Raw genomic sequence first — 18,838 nt, 5'->3', positions numbered from 1 at the left:
GTAAAAACAAAGCATAAGCTTTTAGAGCTGTTATTTCATTTTGCTTATTCAAAATAGTGACAATATCTCCAGATAGAATTTCATCTGATTGTTGATGACTTGTCTGTTGTCTACTACTTTCATTTCTCCATGCAGTTGTACCATGTGGCAAAATCTGTGATGTTTCCAAATGCTGCTGAAATATTTTTCTCTGTTTTGGTCGAACATCCATCATTTCCTTTTTATCTTCTGTAAGAGAAATATTTTTGTCCAATGTTTTTTTCACAGGTTGCAGGCACATATTCACTTGCCATGGGGTTAAGAATATTTACTGATGCCACTTTCTTTTCCTTTTCAAAATAAAAGTTCATGCCATCTGTAAGAGAGAGACACCGTCCATCCGATGTCTGCAAAACTACTAATTTAGCAGTAGAAGCAGCTAGCTCGGTTTCCAATGCAAGCTGCTCCATTTTCAGTTGTTCCTGTTCCTCCAATGCGTGGCGTTGCTTTAAAGCAGCAAGTGCAGCTCTTTCTGCTGCTGCTTTAATTTGTACAGAGGAAGCGGTACTTGATCTACTGCTGCTAACGCTTTTGTTGCCATGTTTACCCACACTGGAAACACTGTTGTTAGGGTCAATATCATCATTAACAACACCACCATCATGAATATTGAAATGACCAGTACCTTCATTTTCTGACACAAATTTTCCTTTAGATTTGACCGACCCTCTTATACATTCAATAAATTCATCATTAAACAATTTTTGCCTTAAACCATTTTGCGTTTTTCTTTTTCATTAGGTGGCAGTAAAATTAGTGAATCATGCATACACCTTATTTCATCACACAATTCAATGAATCCAAGAGATTTTTGTACCTCTTGAAGTTCACCCCTTTACATTACACTTTGTATTGTTTCCCTTAAACTGCTAGCTCTATTTAGCTTAGCTTTTCTGCCCAGTTGCAATCAGCATGTGCTTCAGCAGAAAGTTTAACCACCCGTTTGCTCGTTTGTGTATCACTACAGCTGGTTACCATGTCCTGGCTGCCATCAGCAGCTGATTCACTGACACCCGATGGTTTATCCATTTTAGCCGCATAATCCTCCATAATTAAAGTCCGACAGTCCACAGATCGCAACAGTTTGTTGATACAAAGTTAATTGTTCATCCACTTCAGCAACCAATGCATTGGGATTACGCCCTTATGTTTGCACACTATATTTAGATGGCCATCATATCGGTGGTAGCGCTACACATACCTAAAACCAGATGAATGATTGTTCAACGGCGTCCACACTGATGTCGATCCTGTTCAACGTCACCTCAGGTGAGCGGAGTTCGATCAGCTGATTCTCCGCTCCAAACACGTAACCTCCAGTCAGTGATTGCAAAAGACAAGACTTTTGCAATCACCACCATTGACCATGCAGAAAGACGTATCCAAACTTATGCACAGTTCGTGAAGATGCAAACAGTTTTGGACTTGTATTGTTGTGGACTTTAAGCCTCTGAGGTGCTGCACCGGGTAATAGAATTGACGCACCGATTGTTACCTTTTTTGGATGAATTAGAGTCCGAGTTGTCAGGGCATGTTGAACGCTTTGTCCGTTTATTTTGTTCTTTGCATGTCAAATGTCCATCACAACACAAACACATCTCCAGGCAACATAGAAAGCAGGGTTGCTTGTATTTACCTTTTTTAGCGGTCATTTTTCACCAGCGGTTGTTAGGTAGTTGGAACACCTTACAAAGAAAACTTCCTACCTTAAATAGACATGACCGCTGATTACCCAATCAATGCATTTGCGCTCCTATAACATGCCTTTTAACTCTGGAAAAATAGGAGCCAAGTTTGGAGGGAGAGGCATATTTCACATATTATCCTTACCAGGGTACAGTTTGAGATATCACAAAACCTCAGCACAAGAAAAGCACATATGACTAGACCAGGGGTCGGCAACCTTTACCACCCAAAGAGCCATTTGGACCCATTTCACACATTTAAGAAAACACTGGGAGCCATAAAACCCTTTTGAAATTTTAAATTAAATCACACTGCATATAACACATTTTGAGACACAATGGACCGGGAGCAGAACCAACGCATCTTTGCCTCTTTTTTTTGTAGAAGTACAAAACTTCTATTGTTTTATGGAAATCATCAACTCTGCTAATGTCAGAGTTTTTATTTTGAATAAAGCTTGGTGCGAGTAAACGCACGTCATGGTTGGATTATTTGATTTTCATCCCATATAAACGGTACTTTCGGAATACTTTTCTTTTAATCTGAACACATTTTAATCACATCCGGGAAAGTTAAACGAGCTCCTGTCATTAACCAGCTAACAGCTGCATTAGACGAGCTATAGACGTTCAGGCGGCACCTGAAGCTCGACTTCAGCCGCGCAGGACTCCGCTCACAGCCTCGAGCCAAGCGCAGTTTGCTTTTCCTCACTTTGAAAATGAACAAATGTCAGATATAAAAACGACTCTTATCCTGCTGTTTAGCTCTCTTCACCTATTTTAGGTCCTGTGTCACCGTGGTCCCCTTGTCATTTGTAGAATTAACTACAAAAAAACAAAAAAAACAAAAAAAAAAAAAAAAAACACAAACCTCTACTTATTTCGCTCTGCAGCCACTCGCAAGCATTATTTCTTCTTGAGTTTATTGACAGTTGGCAAACATCTTTTCAGTGCGCATTACTGCCACCAACTGGTGAGGAGTGTTCATCAGCCAGCATTGACGACTGTCTGCATGAGGTACACAGCTCTGTGACATAATTGTTTTCAACAGCTGAGCCGCATCAGAGGCATCAAAGAGCCGCAGGTTGCCGACCCCTGGACTAGACATTTCAGCAGAGGGTTTCATTGGAGGCCTTTTAGTGTCGCAGTGCCAGTCCATGTAGAATTTTGGCCGTCAGTTGTGTGTGAATGTGTGAAGTTTGTCCATGAATGCTGTCCAGAGGCCCTCCTGCCATAAGTTCTAGGTGATGTTTAGGTAGTGGGAAAGCTTAAATCCAAATACACCTTTGTTTTGAGAAAAAGCTGCAGACTTTTTCTTCAAAAAGCTTTGAGTCCTTTGTTGCTGGCTCCACGTGGCAAGTCCAATATTCCAAATTTGTTGGTCTTTTTCGTATTTCGCATCCAGATTTATCCCACCTATCCTCTGAGTTCAACCACATAAGCCAGCCTGCGTTGCATCGCATCCACCTTACGCGTCTGCTCGTTCACAGCCTTAGTAATCGCATCAAATGTGGCCGGCGGCCTGATCATGGACATAATTACCACAGACATCCTCTGAAGTTGCAGATACATCAGAAATCCTCCGAATCCAAATAGAAGAAATCCGAGTATCATGAATCCAAACATCTCTTCAACGTCCTCTGCTGACTAAATTGAAAGACACACCATTCTCCACCTGTTCCAGGAGTCTAGGGTGTATCCCACGAAGTGTGTCCCATCAGGACGGGTCCCCTTTACCCAGCCATCCCATCAAAAAAAAAAAAAAAAAAATGTTTTGATCAATAGCATTGAGAGACTAGCTGACCAGATCCATAGTTTCCAGAGTTCAGGTGACATGAAGAGAGCTCAGAAAGACAAGACAGCAGCGGGAAAATGAGACCTCCTCCACCGGGAGCGAATAGAAAATCATTTTGTTTTTTGGTATGGACTCAAGGTTTAATCATTAGTGTCCTCGTGATGCGGTCCAGTAATTAATTGCAATCATAATTTCATGAGTGGTGATTGGATGCTCTCCATCAAAACAAGCAGATGGTGTTTTTTGGATACAGAGGGCCTTGGGGCATTTACACCAGATCAGAACATTCCTTTTCCACATCTTTCAGTTTCACTGTCATGTTTCTCTTTATGGTTTTTCCTCTTCATTTTTATTATTACATTCAATGTTTAGATTTACAGAAGTTGAAGGCTTTCCTCTTGAAGCTGGTTGATGTGATGCACGTGCTCTGTTTTCCACATCTGACATTTCTTTTTATTCATTCTAAGAGAAAAAGAGTTAATTGCAGCAGTAGCTCCTTAGGCAGTTTTATCTATGAAAGAAAAAGATGAACTGAGATTTTAAAAGCATGAAAGGTTAGATATAACACGTGGTCAGCAGTTAGCTTGGTCTAGGAGAGAGGTAGGGTTAAAAAAAAAAAAAAACACCACTGAAAGACATGGTCCAGTAGTTGATCTGTAGAAGGAGAATATGGAGTTATTAGCAGCAGTAGCTCAGCGATGCCACCTGCGTTTCCCACCATTGATTTTCAACCTTCAACAACATGCTGGTTCCATTAAACACCCAGCAGATCACAATGGCCACAGTAGATGCTTCACAAACAGTGCAGCAAACCACAAAGACAGAAGGATTCTCACCACAGCAGAATCCTTCTCAGCTCATTGACTCAGCACAGGACAACTTCCTAGCACAACACCAGCCAGACGCTTTGGGCTTCATCAGCAATAACCAGCAGCAGTTCCTACCTTTAGGCGTCTTGTGTCACTTACCTTTGTAGATCAGTCGAACAGCTTTTATAACTAGATTTGCCAAACCCTTAGCAGCCATTGTTTCCCACCATTTAACCCCTCGACTCTCGGCAGAGCATCACAACAGCAGCCAAACGCTTTGGCCTTCATCAGCAATCAACCACAGCAGCACCTACCTTTGATGATCATTCGAACATTTTTTTTTTTTTTTTTTTTTTTAAATTAGATTCACTAAACCCTTAGCAGCCATATTTGTTTGTTTCCCACCATTTAACCCCTCGACTCTCGGCGGAGTATCAAAACCTCCCAGCACAGCAGCAGCCAAACGCTTTGGCCTTCATCAGCAATCACCATCAGCAATCAACCACAGCAGCACCTACCTTTAGGCATCTTGTGTCACTTACCTTTGATGATCAGTCGAACATTTTTTATTTTTTTTATTAGATTCACTAAACCCTTAGCAGCCATATTTGTTTGTTTCCCACCAGTTAACCCCTCGACTCTCGGCGGAGCATCAAAACTTCCCAGCACAGCAGCAGCCAAACACTTTGGCATTCAGCAATCAACCACAGCAGCACCTACCTTTAGACGTTTTGTTGTCTCACCTACCTTTGATGATCAGTCGAACAGTTTTTAATTACATTAATCAAACCCTTAACAGCCATATTTGTTTCCCACCATTTAGCACATCGACTCTCGGCGGAGCATCAAAACCTCCCAGCACAGCAGCAGCCAAGCGCTTTGGCCTTCATCATCATCATCACCCGCAGCAGCTCCTACCTTAGACGTCTTGATCCGCCGCTCCAGCAGTTGTCTCTCCTACCTTTGCAGATCTCTCAGTTTGATTGCAGAGATCCTCTCAGTTTGATTGCAGAGATCCTCTCAGTTTGATTGCAGAGATCCTCTCAGCTTGATTGCAGAGATCCTCTCAGTGTCCATCGTAGATCTGCCGCCATGTTTCCTCCTCAGACGTTTCAGCGAAGCAGAGCCGGAGTCGGGCTGTTTCTTGTCTGCTGCGCTGTTTAGACAAAAGAAATAGCTTCAAAACTACATCAGGGGAAACAAACAACCTAGAATAAGGTATCAGAAATAAAACTTACCGGAGAGGAAACAGCGACCTGCGCTCCCGCGTCGTCCTGTGACTGTGGCCTGAGACTCCAACAGGTGCCTTTAATTAGGCGCCAAATCACAAAGTCTCCGCCTACCACTGATGTGACGTTCGTGACCGATCCGACTCTTTGGAACGGCTCTTTATCCTGAACTAGGACTCGACTCTCGGGGACAGCTGTTTTTTGTTTGTTTGTTTTTCACGACTTTGCTCGCTTTAAATGATTTGCACACACGTCAAGAGCTGTTGTTAGTTTTATTTAATTTTAAATTATATGTATTTAGTGGGAAAAATAAATATAATACTAGAAAAGGGTAGTAGAGGATTGTTGCTGCCAAAACAATTAAAGTCCACTTTTTTCTTCTATAACTGCTCATCAACAGCTCAGCTGTGGAGGTGGTCAGCAGCACCAAGTTCCTGGGGGTGCACATCACAGACAACCTCACCTGGTCTATGAACACCACATCACTGATGAAGAGGGCACAGAAATGACTGTACTTCCTGCGGAGGATGAGGAGAGCCCACCTTCCCCCGCCCATCCTCACGACCTTCTACAGAAGCACCATAGAGAGCATTCTGTCCAGCTGTCTCTGTGTGGTGTGGAGGCTGCAGTGCCTCCGACTGAAGGAACGTGAGGAGAGTGGTGAGGACAGCAGAAGGAATCATCGGGGCTCCTCTTCCCTCCATAAAGGACCTTTCATCTCAGCGCTGTGTGTCTCGAGCCCGTAACATCATCAGGGACCCCTCACACCCCCACCATGGACTGTTCTCCCTGCTGCCCTCTGGGAAGAGGCTCCGCAGCATCCGCTGTCGGTCCTCCAGGTTCTGCAAAAGCTTTTTCCCTGTTGCCATCAGACTGTTGATCTGCCGAAACTGCTGAAGCCACCAAAGGGACTCTGAATTGCTGAAGCTGCAAAATGCAAAATGGACTCTGTACCACTTGTGCATATTGCACATTTGCACATATGCCATCAGACCGTTGAACTACTGAAGCGAAAAATGGACACTGTAATTTATTGTAAATTACTGCAATTTACTGTGATTTTCCAAGCTGTATGCAAACGAAATTTCTTTCTGTGCGCACTCTGTAAAATGACAAATAAAGTTGTCTAAGTCTAAGTCGCGTGTTATGGCGGCCTCTAGTTCTTCCTGTTTCATTCACAATGGCCCGTCTCACCCGGTTCGAAGATTTGGCAGAGAAGAGAGAAAACAATTATCAGAGACTAAACACTTAAACATATATGTATTTATTATAATTGGGATTCCAAAGGGAGACAAACACTTCTTACATTACCATACAGCTCATGTACTCTAACTGAAGTCTCTTCCCCGTAGTTGTAAGCGATCTGTCTGCTCTCATACAAAATATACATGTTTAACGCAAAAATTATTATACATTTCAATAACACATGTCAAAAGAGATTGTATTAAATGGTTATTTCTGAATTTCTAATTTCCTTTCCTGCATTGCATGATGGAAATTATTTAAAAAAAAACACAAAGCAATTTAACTTATAAACAACGGCCTTTTATACGGTCTAACCCGGACTGCGGTGGTGGTAATGCCCTTCGGTTTGTTGCCAACCAGTTTCTCTTTTTTTCCTGATGTTTCCCTCACTGGGGGACAGTTTCATTGATCACAACGGCTGTCCTCTGCTGCTTATCAATGATCACAATGTCCGGTTGGTTGGCCATTACCATGTCTGTTTGTATCTGGACGTCCCACTTGATTTTAGCTCTGTCTCCACCACCTGACTCCCATTTTGACCTGGAGGTCTCCAGTTGGTATTCTGAACAGATCTTTCTGTCAAGTCAAGTTTCTCTGTAGCCCATTTCAGCATCAGAGCAGTTCAAAGTGGTTTACATCATGAAAACATAAAAACACCAAAAGCAAATCAAAACAGTCACTGGTTGTGAGACCAGTAACAAAAGTTTAATAGCATCCGGTGAAAAAATCAAATATGTTGGTCAGTGTTCCTTTTATCAGGGCTGAAAGCAGCCCTGATAAAAGGAGGGTTTTCAGTTTGGATTTAAAGGAATTCAGTGTTTTGCAGTTTTTTGGAAGTTTATTCCAGATTTGTGAAGCACAAGAAGTACTATCTATCTATCTATCTATCTATCTATCTATCTATCTATCTATCTATCTATCTATCTATCTATCTATCTATCTATCTATCTATCTATCTATCTATCTATCTATCTATCTATCTATCTATCTATCTATCTATCTATCTGTGTTTTGATAACCCACTAAGAACAGAAAACTGAATCACGTGCAATGATAGTTGTAGTTAGTAGAACCTAATCCTGAACACGTGTATTTTTAAAGCAAAGTCAGACGTGTTCTGGTTTTCCTCTGTATCATCGTTGTTGGAATGAGTCCAACCCATCCAACTGGAGCAGGGGACCCAGAGAGAGAGGCTGCATGTTGACTGCAGTACTGGAATGAAAATTATTTTTGTAAGTTTGCTACAGGAGAATGCAATTTCAATCTAAAACACACAGACTTGCATTTTTCCTTATCGACCACCAGATGGGGATGTTGCATTAATGTTCCTTAGACGCAGCCCAACTGGAGGATAAAAAAAATAACTATTCAGTCAGGGCTGCATAAAAATTTGAATGGATCAAAACGTAAAAGGAAGAAAAGAAGCAACAGTAAAACGTTTTTATTTCCTTTGAAGCCAACAGGATTTCTTTAAAAACTCATTTTCAATGTCATCCTTTCAGTATCTGTGAAATAAAGTACAATCTTTTCCAGGGGTCCGTTCTTCGTACGTTGCTTAAAACATCCAAGATCAAATGAGACATCCAAGATGATTTCATCCGGCTAATCATGATCCGGCTAATTGGGTTCTTCGAACACACCTGTTGTTTACGATTAGTATGGCTGGATTGAGTTATCTGAGATAACTGCGCGTTCATGTGTTTGTTTAAAAGGGGAAATGTATCGATAGTAGAAACAATGATCAGCAGTGCTGCTATTGGCTGTTCAGCATGGCCAAAGAACGCCCACAGTTTTTTCTCCCAAGCAGAACAAGAGCTTGGAAGGTTATGCCGAATTTGAGTCATTAATTAAAACACCTCAAAATCTGTTAAAGCCAGGAGAGAGGGCTGGCAAAAAGCAGCAGACAAATTAATGCGTACTGTCCATGGTAGATGTTTCTATCACTTTCTACAGTATAAATTTTTGCATTTTAATAATTTGAAATTAACTTTGTTCTTTTATATCAGAGCCTCCACGGGACCCACTAGAACAATGGGACAAGTAAAAGTGAAATACAAGAAAATTCTACAAAATGGTAGCCTTTAATTATTATACTTTATTTTAAAAAGGCACTTGTTATGTCAAGAGATCCAAATTTCAGTGTCATTCCTTAGACACGGGAAGTAAAGGACATGTGGAAACTGGGAATTTTAACAACAAAAAAATCTTTATCCATAAAAAATTAAAATTTTCCTTTTCCAAGTCATCCACAGTTTACACGGTAAAACTGTATTGCTCCGTGTCTAGATAGTCCATCCATAGTTTTTTCTAATACAATATACGGCTCGACAGGAAGCAAGCCTTTCAAAGTAAAACTAAACTTCACAATAAAATAGCCTGAACAAATCTTCTTACTGAATATGATAAAAATAAAATCATACAAATCACTTAAATATTTTATATTTATGGTTTCAACACCACTTTTTCCTCTTTAAAAGCCACTGTTAAAAGATGTGTTTGTCTGTTTATAACAGCCACCAAGAAAAATCTCTCTACAATTACACTGTCGCGCTGCGCTAAAGGATCCTGTCTATTGCGCAATACGCGATTAATTCGAAAAACTCTGCAAATTATTCTTGCATCTTCCGCAACAGGTTGCAGTCATAAAAATGGACATAGCTACGGCAGACTTCCCTATCTCCTCTGCTTATACAGCCGTGATCTAATCTTGTTTACATGAAATAAGCCTGCTCTCGAGCAGGTTTAAGCTGGCGCACATGTTGCTATGACAACAAGTGCAGGATGTCTTTCGAAGAACCAAATGATCCAAGATCATGCCAAATCGTCAACAATGAAATCCTGCTAACTGAGTTAGCGACGTACGAAGAACGGACCCCAGGTGTTTAAACCTCATAATGTCTCTTCATGGCATGTTTGAAAAAAAAAAAAGAAAAGCAGTCACCCAATGATGATGTTCTTCAAGCAAGGCGGAGCAAAAGCTGGAATTAGCCTTAATTATTTTATATTTTCATGAGCAGCAGAGGCCAAACTGAGCGATGGGTCTGGCTGGTAGATGAGTTGACTTGAAGTGGAAGAAAACTTAGATTGTATTGGATCTCTATGGTGAACTATATGAAAGGGCATCCTGAAGGCTCCCATGATAAACAACCCTGCACACATTCATACATCGATGCAATTTAAAGGCACAACGTGTTTTTGGACTGTGGGAGGGAGCCGAGTACCCAGAGAGAACTGACCCCTGCACAGGGAGACCCCGGGCCGCCTTTCTGCTGGTGGTTTTATGTCCGTTCTTTTGATTTTACCCTCTGTAAATAACTCTGTCTTACACCTGACAGTATGAGAAGTGTTTTTTAAATAAAATGTTGTTAATTATTCACATTAGGAGCTTCAGAAGCTGAAAATTGGACTGTGGATGAGTTAGTTTTACCGAAGCACCCCTTTGACTTCTGTTTCCTGATATAGAAGTTAGAGATCACGCAGCACAATGACACGTTATCTCACTGCTGGGTGTTTAAACAGGCAACCCAACCACTGATCCACTAATTCTCTGCTCATTTCTGTGTTTGTCACAGTTTCAGGAGTTGTTGACTCAAACATGGCCTGCAGGCAGGAATGCTGCAGATCTGCAGACAGCGCCGGTGGCCGCAGCAGGATATTCTCCTGTTTCTCTCTCAGTGGGAGGAGCCAAAGATCTGCGTCACAGTGACGTCACTGACAGGCCATTTGCACTCAGTGGTTTTGAACCTGCAACCAAATCAGTGAAGCATGAGAACAGCTTGGAGCAGGTAGTTCTGGGTCTAAATTTAGCTGTTAGAGGGGTGAGAACCAAGAGGATTTTCATAATAAGATAAAAAGTTTCTCTCTGTTTTTAGTTTGGCAAATTTAATGAAACAGGTGGATTATGAAAAATAAACATAAGGTCAGAGGTAGAGATTCATAAAATAAACCTTTAATTTACAAAAAGTTGTTAAAACTACATCAACAGACGTTAGGATCAGAGCGGGGCGGCAGTGAAAGTGTTCATTATGTCCCAGCAGCTTCAGGGTGACATCGCTTTGATGCAGAACAACCAGAAGAACAGCATTCCTCCACACATCACTCCTCCTCCTCCTGCTCCTCCTCCTCCTCCTCCTCCTCCTCCTCCTGCTCCTCCTCCTCTTCCTCCCTGGATGAAGTGTGGTTTGCAAGGTGTGACGGTCACATTCATTCAGCCGTCCACCCATCCTGAACTCAGAAGCTGAATGAAACAGAGGTTTCAACGGGAAGGTGAGTGTCGGCTCTGATTTCCTCATTTCCAGATCATAAAAATCTCAGAAACAATGTTTAAGTTTTTTATTTGCAGCTCTGAGCTCCTCACATCACACAGCACAGCGCGCTTTTATTACAATAATATCAGAATAATCTGTTTATTGTTGTGTTTGATGAGAGTCGACTAAGTTTTCATGACTGAACACATTGTAAAGAAAATTTTAAATTAACTTTTTTTAAATGTTTGTGTTTCTTTATGGAGAATATAGAAATATGGATATAAATCCAAAAAGAAATAACATTTTACTGTGGATTAAATCAACCTTTCTTCTATTTTGGGAAAAACAATGTTTGTTCTGAGAGATTTACTTGATTTTTATTATTTTATTATTTGTTGTTAACTCTAGACTCTAAACTATAACCTAACCGCTGTGAAACATTTCAAATGAAGGGAAACTGGTTAAGAGTAAATTTCATTGTTTTTATAATATTTTTATTTGACAGCTGATTATTTACTGGAAGAGGGATGGAAACTGGTCTGAAACATCTGATCTTCAAACATTTAAAAATAACTAAATAACCATTTTATCTATAAGTTTTTCCAATTTATGAAGCTTTTAGGATTAATTAGCTTGTTGTTGATGGACATAAAATATTTTTAAAAATCACCAAGACCAGTTTTAAGTCCCTGAATAAAGTAAAAAGAATAAATATTTCTAAATGAATAAAATAGCTCCTTATCGGCGCGTATGGATTGGGTTGTGAGTGAAGCTGATACTGATGTAAGTAAACAGAGACTGGCGGTATGCAGGGCGGAGTCTGGCTCCAGGAATGTCAGCGTGTTCTGCAGCATTCCTGCTTTCAGCAGAAACCTGCAAACATGTGACTTCTGCTCGGATCCTTCCCGCCCAGAAGGCTTTTCCAGAAGCCAAACTCCTCCGGTAACCTGCTGCAGAGAGCATGCAGGAAGCTTTTTGATCAGAAGTGGATGAAACCTGATAATAATGGAGTTCCATATGATCTATTCAATGAAAATATAAAAACCTGTATAGTCACGACTCCAAAGTCGGGTCGGAAGGACGCCGTGGGGTTCTTTAGATATTTTCCTTTACTTTCTGACTCTGTTTTACATGCTTGTTGCAGGAATTAATGCTTTCCTTATTGGTTGATATTTTAATGGCCGTGTGTGAAGGAGTGTTATCTGACGGGTGTGAAGCTTTCATTGAGCTGCTGTTGCTGTAACCTGGTCTCTGTTGGCAGGAAACAGGAAACGTAGACTGGACCCACTTTAAACAGCTGCTTTAAGGACTTTTACAGTTTTACAGGTGATGTAGTTGCTGCCATGTTTGGTTTTAGACGGACCCAAATGCACCTGAGGGAGAGAGGTGGAAAGATAAGTGTTTAATGATGAAAAACGACAAACAGGCATGGGTAGACCAGGACATGGAGCCATGATGTAATGTAATGAACATGTTGAACAAACCCGGATCTTAAATACTGAAGCAATGGTGGAAAATGCCCAAGAAAAACCAGCTGAGCCAATCAGAAAGCATGCATAGCGTCCTGTTTGGCTTCTGACCCTCATTCAGAGAGAGAACTTAGTGACGGAATAGTTTCAGGCATTTATTGCAAGACCAAGACTTGTTTGTCCGGGTCTTGTTCTGGTACCTGGAGAAGAGGGAAAGAGCAAAAGTTAAATGTGTAGCTGGAAGGCTGCGCTTAGAGATTCAGTTTGGCCTGACGATGCTGGTTTTTGGTCCAGATGGTGAAGGTTTCCCCCCCGGTGTGAGTCCTGCAGCCATGACAGAGCAGCGGAGGTAGAGCGAGAGCAGGGGACCTGAGGGACGGAGACTAATTAACCTAAACGGCGCTAAACTAAGACCGGAAAGATCTACAAACCAAGAGGGAGTAAAGTCTGAATCTCAAGAGAATAAACCAAACTGCACAGATGAGCGGACACAAGAAATAAGAAACTAAACACAAAGAAAATACTTTATATGGCAAAACCCTAATGGCTATAACTGACAACTGTGTATGGCAAGCTCTTTCTGACAATAATAAACCCAGAAATGATCACAAAGCAAACACAGGAGAACCAAAAGAGCCGTGGATCATGATGGTTGGAGGGTAAAGAATAACTAATATAACCAACCTGGTTAGATTTGTTTAGTATTGCTGCATAATTCAGTGATTATATTCACAGACAGTAGCTGGTTTCAGTTTACAGTTACTGTAAAATTATCATATCTACATTATTCATGTGGGCTAATAAATAATAAACAGTGAGACAGTAATAATGACTTAGGTGTTTTTCTAAGCTCGAGATTTGATTCATATAATCTTAGAACCTGGAAACTGTTTGAATTATTAGATTTAATGTGTATTTTCTTTTCAAAAGTTTTGCTTGTATAACTAGAGGGTTGCATTTTCTGAAACTTTTCCTTCTTCTTCATCTCCTTCCTGCTGCAGGCCGCTTCCCTGCACATAGTCACGAGAATAACTATAAAACACCATTAAAATGAGCTCCAATTGACTGCTTTGACTTTCATGTGTAAAGATTTATTATTTTATGGAAAAATTATTACAGTCAATCTGTCCTCTCTGCTTTTTTTTCCGAAGAAAAAAACACTCCAGACATTTAGTAACAGACATTTTCACATTTAGTTGTAATTTAATCGACAATAGGTTGTAAAGAATGAGTAGAAAGGAATCAGAGAAATGTGTTTTTCGTCTGCCTAAGGTGTAATATTATTGCCTTGTCGCTCAGGTCAGGCATGGAGCTGAAGGTCTGGGTGGACGGCGTCGTCAGGGTGGTCTGTGGCCTTTCTCTCAACACTTCCTGTCAGGACGTGGTCATCTCTCTCGCACAGGCCATTGGTACGTAGTTTTCTCATTACTTGAACATTCAGACAAGCAGCTTTCTGCCTTATTTGGCCTTACTGAACACGCTTTATGTCTTTATGAGATAAAAAACATTAATATTTAAGTGGAAATGCTCATTTTGCATGATATTAATCACAGACAGCCCAGTTGCAACTATGGGAAACATCTTCTTCAAGCGCTTTATGTTAAAGTGAACAGATTTCAACATTTTCTAAGTTTTACAACAGTGAAAGGAAAAAGATAGGAGAGCATTTGCTTAATAATTAAACTGTATATTGTAACTCCTGTACAATGTGACCTAAAAGGAGACATAAACAGATAGATATAATAGATAATAAACAGAAGAGCAACCCTGTGGATCGCCTGTGATGAGTGATGAAGATTGAGATCTGGGATGTTGTAACTAAACAGAAGGATAGTGGTTTAAGTCTGTCTGAAAAAAGCTGAGTTTGAATCTCTTTAGAAGAATCATCAGAGCGACAGGGCAGAGTATAATAAACTAACAGGAGAGATAACCAGGAGAGCGGGACATTTCTTAAACTCAGATCTAACTTTGAACCACTTTCAGAATTAAAAAACATGTTTTTTGCATGTTTTCTTAACCATTTTAGTTTGTTTGTTGCCTTAAAAATGTGTAAAGCTTCAACCTTTCTGCAGAAGATTGATGTTTTTATTCTGCACATGCAGGCCAGACGGGTCGGTATGTTCTGGTCAGGAAGTTTCGAGGTCTGGAGCGAGCTCTGGCTCCTGAGGACTGTCCCGTGCAGCTGCTGGCTCACATGGGGCAGCTGGCTGCAGAGGTCCACTTCATCCTGCGCAGAACTGGTCCCAGCCTGAGTGAAGGTCCTCACAAACCCTCCAAGCAGAAGGATCCTCCCCTGCTGGTGCCCTCAGAACCAGAACTAATTAACCACAAGGCTCCTCAGAAATCCCTCACCTTCAATTTGGGACCCTCGACTCTCCCCAGGAGGACTAAACGCAGCAGGAACTGGTCTCCCACTCTGGGGGAATCAGCAGAAGTGCAGACTTCCTCCGATACTTTCCAGGATCGTCCCAACCCTCCGTCTGATCCTCACAAGGAGGAGATGTTCAGGGAGATCCTGCAGCAGCAGAAGATGCTGCAGGACCTCGAGGTTCAGATTGAAGCTCTGGAGAAGGAGGCAGATTTATGGGACCAGAAGGTCACGTCCGCTCCAGATCCACCTCCACACCTAACAGAGGACCTGCAGGAGCTGGAGTATCGGCTGAAGCAGTGCGAGGTGGAGCTGATGTACGGAGAAAACTGGGAGGAGGAGCTGAAGGTGGAACTGGAGCGAGAACAAGGTGCAGCTTCAGATCTGTTTCAGGTCAGGTGTCTGTGTCCTCTGCGGTTTGTAACGACAACCTGTCTTCCACAGAGATGCAGCGACGCCTCCAACAGATACACTCGTCCATAGAGGATCAGAGTTACGAGATCAAGGTGCTGCAGAGCCGCTCGGATCACCTGGAGCAGGACGTACAGGGCCGAACGCAGACAAACAGTGCTGAGGAGGAGGAGGCCCGGCAGACGGACCAGGCCCTCAGGTCCCTGACGCAGGAGCTCCACAACCGGCTGCAGCTGGGAGAGGATCTGGACGCCGCGCTGGCGGACTCGCAGTGGAAGCTGCAGACTGCAGAAGAAACGGTAAAGGTATACCTCATCATCTACCATTCTGGCGGAGGGCAGCTTTTCACTCACATTATTTAGGATTTCAGCTGCTAAAGAAACGTCTGCAGCCTCGCTGCATGATTTCAGCAGAGCTGCAGCTGGTTTCAGGTTCGCTGATGAAAGCCCTGCTGTGATTGGCTGCTGTCTGAACACGGTTTATCCCCAAAAACACACAGAGCTCAGTAAAGTGAGTAAAACTAAGGCACAAAACAGCAGAGAAAACAACATAAAGCCCCTTTAGGCATCAGATTTAAACCCCTAAAACTGTCCCCAAATTCCTCTGATGATCTGAATCCAGCTCACAGATTTTGGTGTAAACAGACCGGAGCTATGCTTAAATAAAGAGGAACAGTGGACCGTGCAAAATGGAGGTGAAGAAGAGACGATGGCTCTCTGAGGGGGAGCATCAGAAGAAGAAGAGGATTAAAAAAAGACAGAGATAGGCAGAAAGAAGCCAGCTTGGGTTAATTAGAGAAAGAAACACTGAAGATGGTGCAGTGCTGGACTAAAAAAGTAAAACTGAACAGTTGCTGCACATTATAATTGATGTTTTTTTGGTTTTATTGTGTCATCACGTCTGAGAGCAGGAAGTCTGTTTATTTCTAAAAAAAATAAAAATAAAAATGTTCAATACGTAACATAAATTTATTTCCCATTTACTGAGCAGGAAACCAATAAGGTGGGAATCAAGAACATAACTCCTGCAGAATGTGTGTAAAACATGATAATTAAATCTTTATCTGTGGGGCCATTTGCATTCAGAACGAGGACAACATAACGAGTAATAAACGAGGAAAAGGAAAAAACCCAATGAGCTAAACGAAGAGAATTCAGGAAAATAACCGAGCAGACGGGTGGAAACCTGATCATCAGATTTAAAACCAAGCATAGAAATGATGAGAAGAATGTAATAAATTAACAAATAAGTAAATCTAATGAATGTTGAATTAATTAGATCAAATAATCCTAGCAATAACCCAGAATAGATAAAGTATAGTTAATAAATGTATTAAAAACCAAACTAGAAGTCCAATAAAAGTATAGATATAATCAAATTAGTTTCTGATTTCTAAAACGGATCAGAAACCCAAATCAAAAACCCTCATATTTGCTTTTAAATAATAAAAGCTGTGTAAACAAGCCAAATTTCCATGACATAGACAAAACGTGCTGCTGTCAGCAGATGTGCAGGTAAACACGCCTCTACTCTGATTACAGACTCTGCAGGTTTATTTCTGACCGTTCTGGTTCCTCAGAGCTGCTGATCATCAGGTTGGAAACAAGAGCTGACCTTTAACCTGAAGGTCACAGACGGAACTCTGTCCCCTCCAGCCTGGCCATCCCCACCCTCCTGTCACAGAAACATCCCGACATGTCGAGTATTTCCACGCATTTAGTCAACAGACAGAAATAAAGGAGACAGAAGAGAAACCTGAAAACAAGAAGAACCGGAATGAGCAAAGGAGCAGCATTTCCAAAAGACAGGAAGTTAATCAGGCTCAGAGAAAAACAGGCTGTTCATGAGAGACAAAAGCCAAACCAGAGCAGAAAAATTAGGAATATTTACACATTTCAGCTGCAACTGGGAACAAAACTCTTCTCTATAAACTGAGCAGGACTGTTCAAACTTGGAGTTTAAGCCGTCTTTTAATCCCTTTTTTAGACATTCCCAGGTAAACCTTTTTATTTTACCGATTAAAAACATCATATCTGCGTTATCGCGGCACAGCTTTGTCAATGTCTTGAAGTAAAAGTCGTCAGAAATGTGAATGAAAAAGATTTGAAGATGACGGAGAAACAGAAGAATCGATGTTTGCTGAGCCGGTTCCAGTCGTCTCAGTGCCCTAAACGAGATTATGGTCAGGCGTCAACATTTCATGGAAAATGTGACTCTTATCACAGGAATAAAAGGCGGTAAAATAGATACTGCTGTTTTCTAAAATAGACTCCTTTGAAGAAAGGCAACTTTGGCAAAACTGTATTAAAAAAAAGAAAACTTGAATCCATGCAGAAGTTCCAGGTCACATGGTTTTCTGTCTCTATGGAGGCTGAGAAAAGTTAAAAGGTTGAGCGTTTTTTATCGGCACAATAAAAATGGACTTTCAGAGCCTTGTGTGTGGACAGATGTCTCTGAAATCTCCTCCGTTCATCCGTCCGTTCAGCATCAATTATTTAGTTGAGATTTTGTATTTAAAACATAAAGGAGGTTTTAACACCCTTATATAGTAATAGAGCAGCTACAACAGCATTTTTATGCAGCCGCCTTTTAATGAGGCCAGTTTTAAAAAAACACAACATGAAACTTCCAGTACGGAAAACTTGTTTCTGCGTTAAAGGAGGTACGTTAAAGGAAATCATGTGGCGTGAAATAATGACAGACATGATACTGAGTGAAAAGATCTGAGCTGGTGTTTAAGTCACACGTGGAATCCTGTCTAACAGGCATTCACAGGTCAACTCGTGTTAAGCTGATCTAGCATCAGTTCCCAGCTGCTTCAGGCGGAAAACACAAACCTATAAAGTAACTTCAGCTCCATGTTTAACTGCCTGAAACTGCAGGTTTAAAATGTTTTACGGCGCAGATGCTGGGTGAACCCTAAGCAGCATTATAGCTCTGCTTCCCACAGACTTTACAGCAGCATTGACTGACCAATAAGACGGTTCTTCCTGATAAACGTCTGATGTCTTCCAGGTCCGGCTGGAGATGATCGACGGGCTGAGCAAGGAGCTGAGGCAGTGTGACCTGAAGCAGTTCATCCAGCAGGCTGGTGTGAACCCTTACGCTGATCAGGTGGCGCCGCTGCCTGTTAACGAAGTCTAGCTCACCGAGGCTCACGTCTGGAAGTAGGAACAGCCGAGGCATCAGCAGGTCAGTCACAAACAGGCCCTATTTATCCATCTTTAATGATTTCTACTTTTTATGGAGTCCAATAATTTACTTTGAAAATGATGTGAATTACAAAACAAACACACACTGATAGGGTCTGTTTTTTCTGCTGCAGGACACAGATGGAGAGGAGAAATCTTAAAGGCCGATCAAAATACAGCTGCGTCTGTCTGCGTGTGTGAAATTATACGTTGTGTTTGTTGGATAACCCGGATGTGTGAAGATAAATTAAAGAGATTAAATATATATTGACCAGTGTGTACAGTTGTGTGACCTGTAATGTCACTTTTTATATGAAGAATAAATGTGTTTGTTCCATTTCCAAAATAAA

At 41.4% G+C, this 18,838-nt stretch overlaps 1 protein-coding gene across 2 annotated transcripts; it reads left to right on the top strand.

Moving 5' to 3' along the window:
* The first annotated feature begins 10,975 nt into the window (after positions 1-10,975).
* Positions 10,976-18,838, top strand: LOC105937711 (ras association domain-containing protein 8). Of its 2 annotated transcripts, none has more exons than XM_021324824.2 (6): positions 10,976-11,068; positions 13,818-13,927; positions 14,621-15,256; positions 15,331-15,596; positions 18,313-18,489; positions 18,623-18,838. In XM_021324824.2, the coding sequence occupies exons 2-5, from the start codon at positions 13,825-13,827 to the stop codon at positions 18,439-18,441; spliced, it is 1,134 nt and encodes a 377-aa protein (XP_021180499.2). In that variant the 5' UTR covers positions 10,976-11,068; positions 13,818-13,824; the 3' UTR covers positions 18,442-18,489; positions 18,623-18,838. The 2 variants fall into 2 exon arrangements, with proteins under 2 accessions (XP_021180499.2, XP_012734647.2); XM_012879193.3 differs by having other exon boundaries at positions 15,331-15,602.

This window comes from Fundulus heteroclitus, chromosome 4 (genome assembly GCF_011125445.2).
Source record: "Fundulus heteroclitus isolate FHET01 chromosome 4, MU-UCD_Fhet_4.1, whole genome shotgun sequence".
NCBI lineage: Eukaryota > Metazoa > Chordata > Actinopteri > Cyprinodontiformes > Fundulidae > Fundulus > Fundulus heteroclitus.
This window is presented reverse-complemented; position numbering and strand designations above follow the sequence as displayed.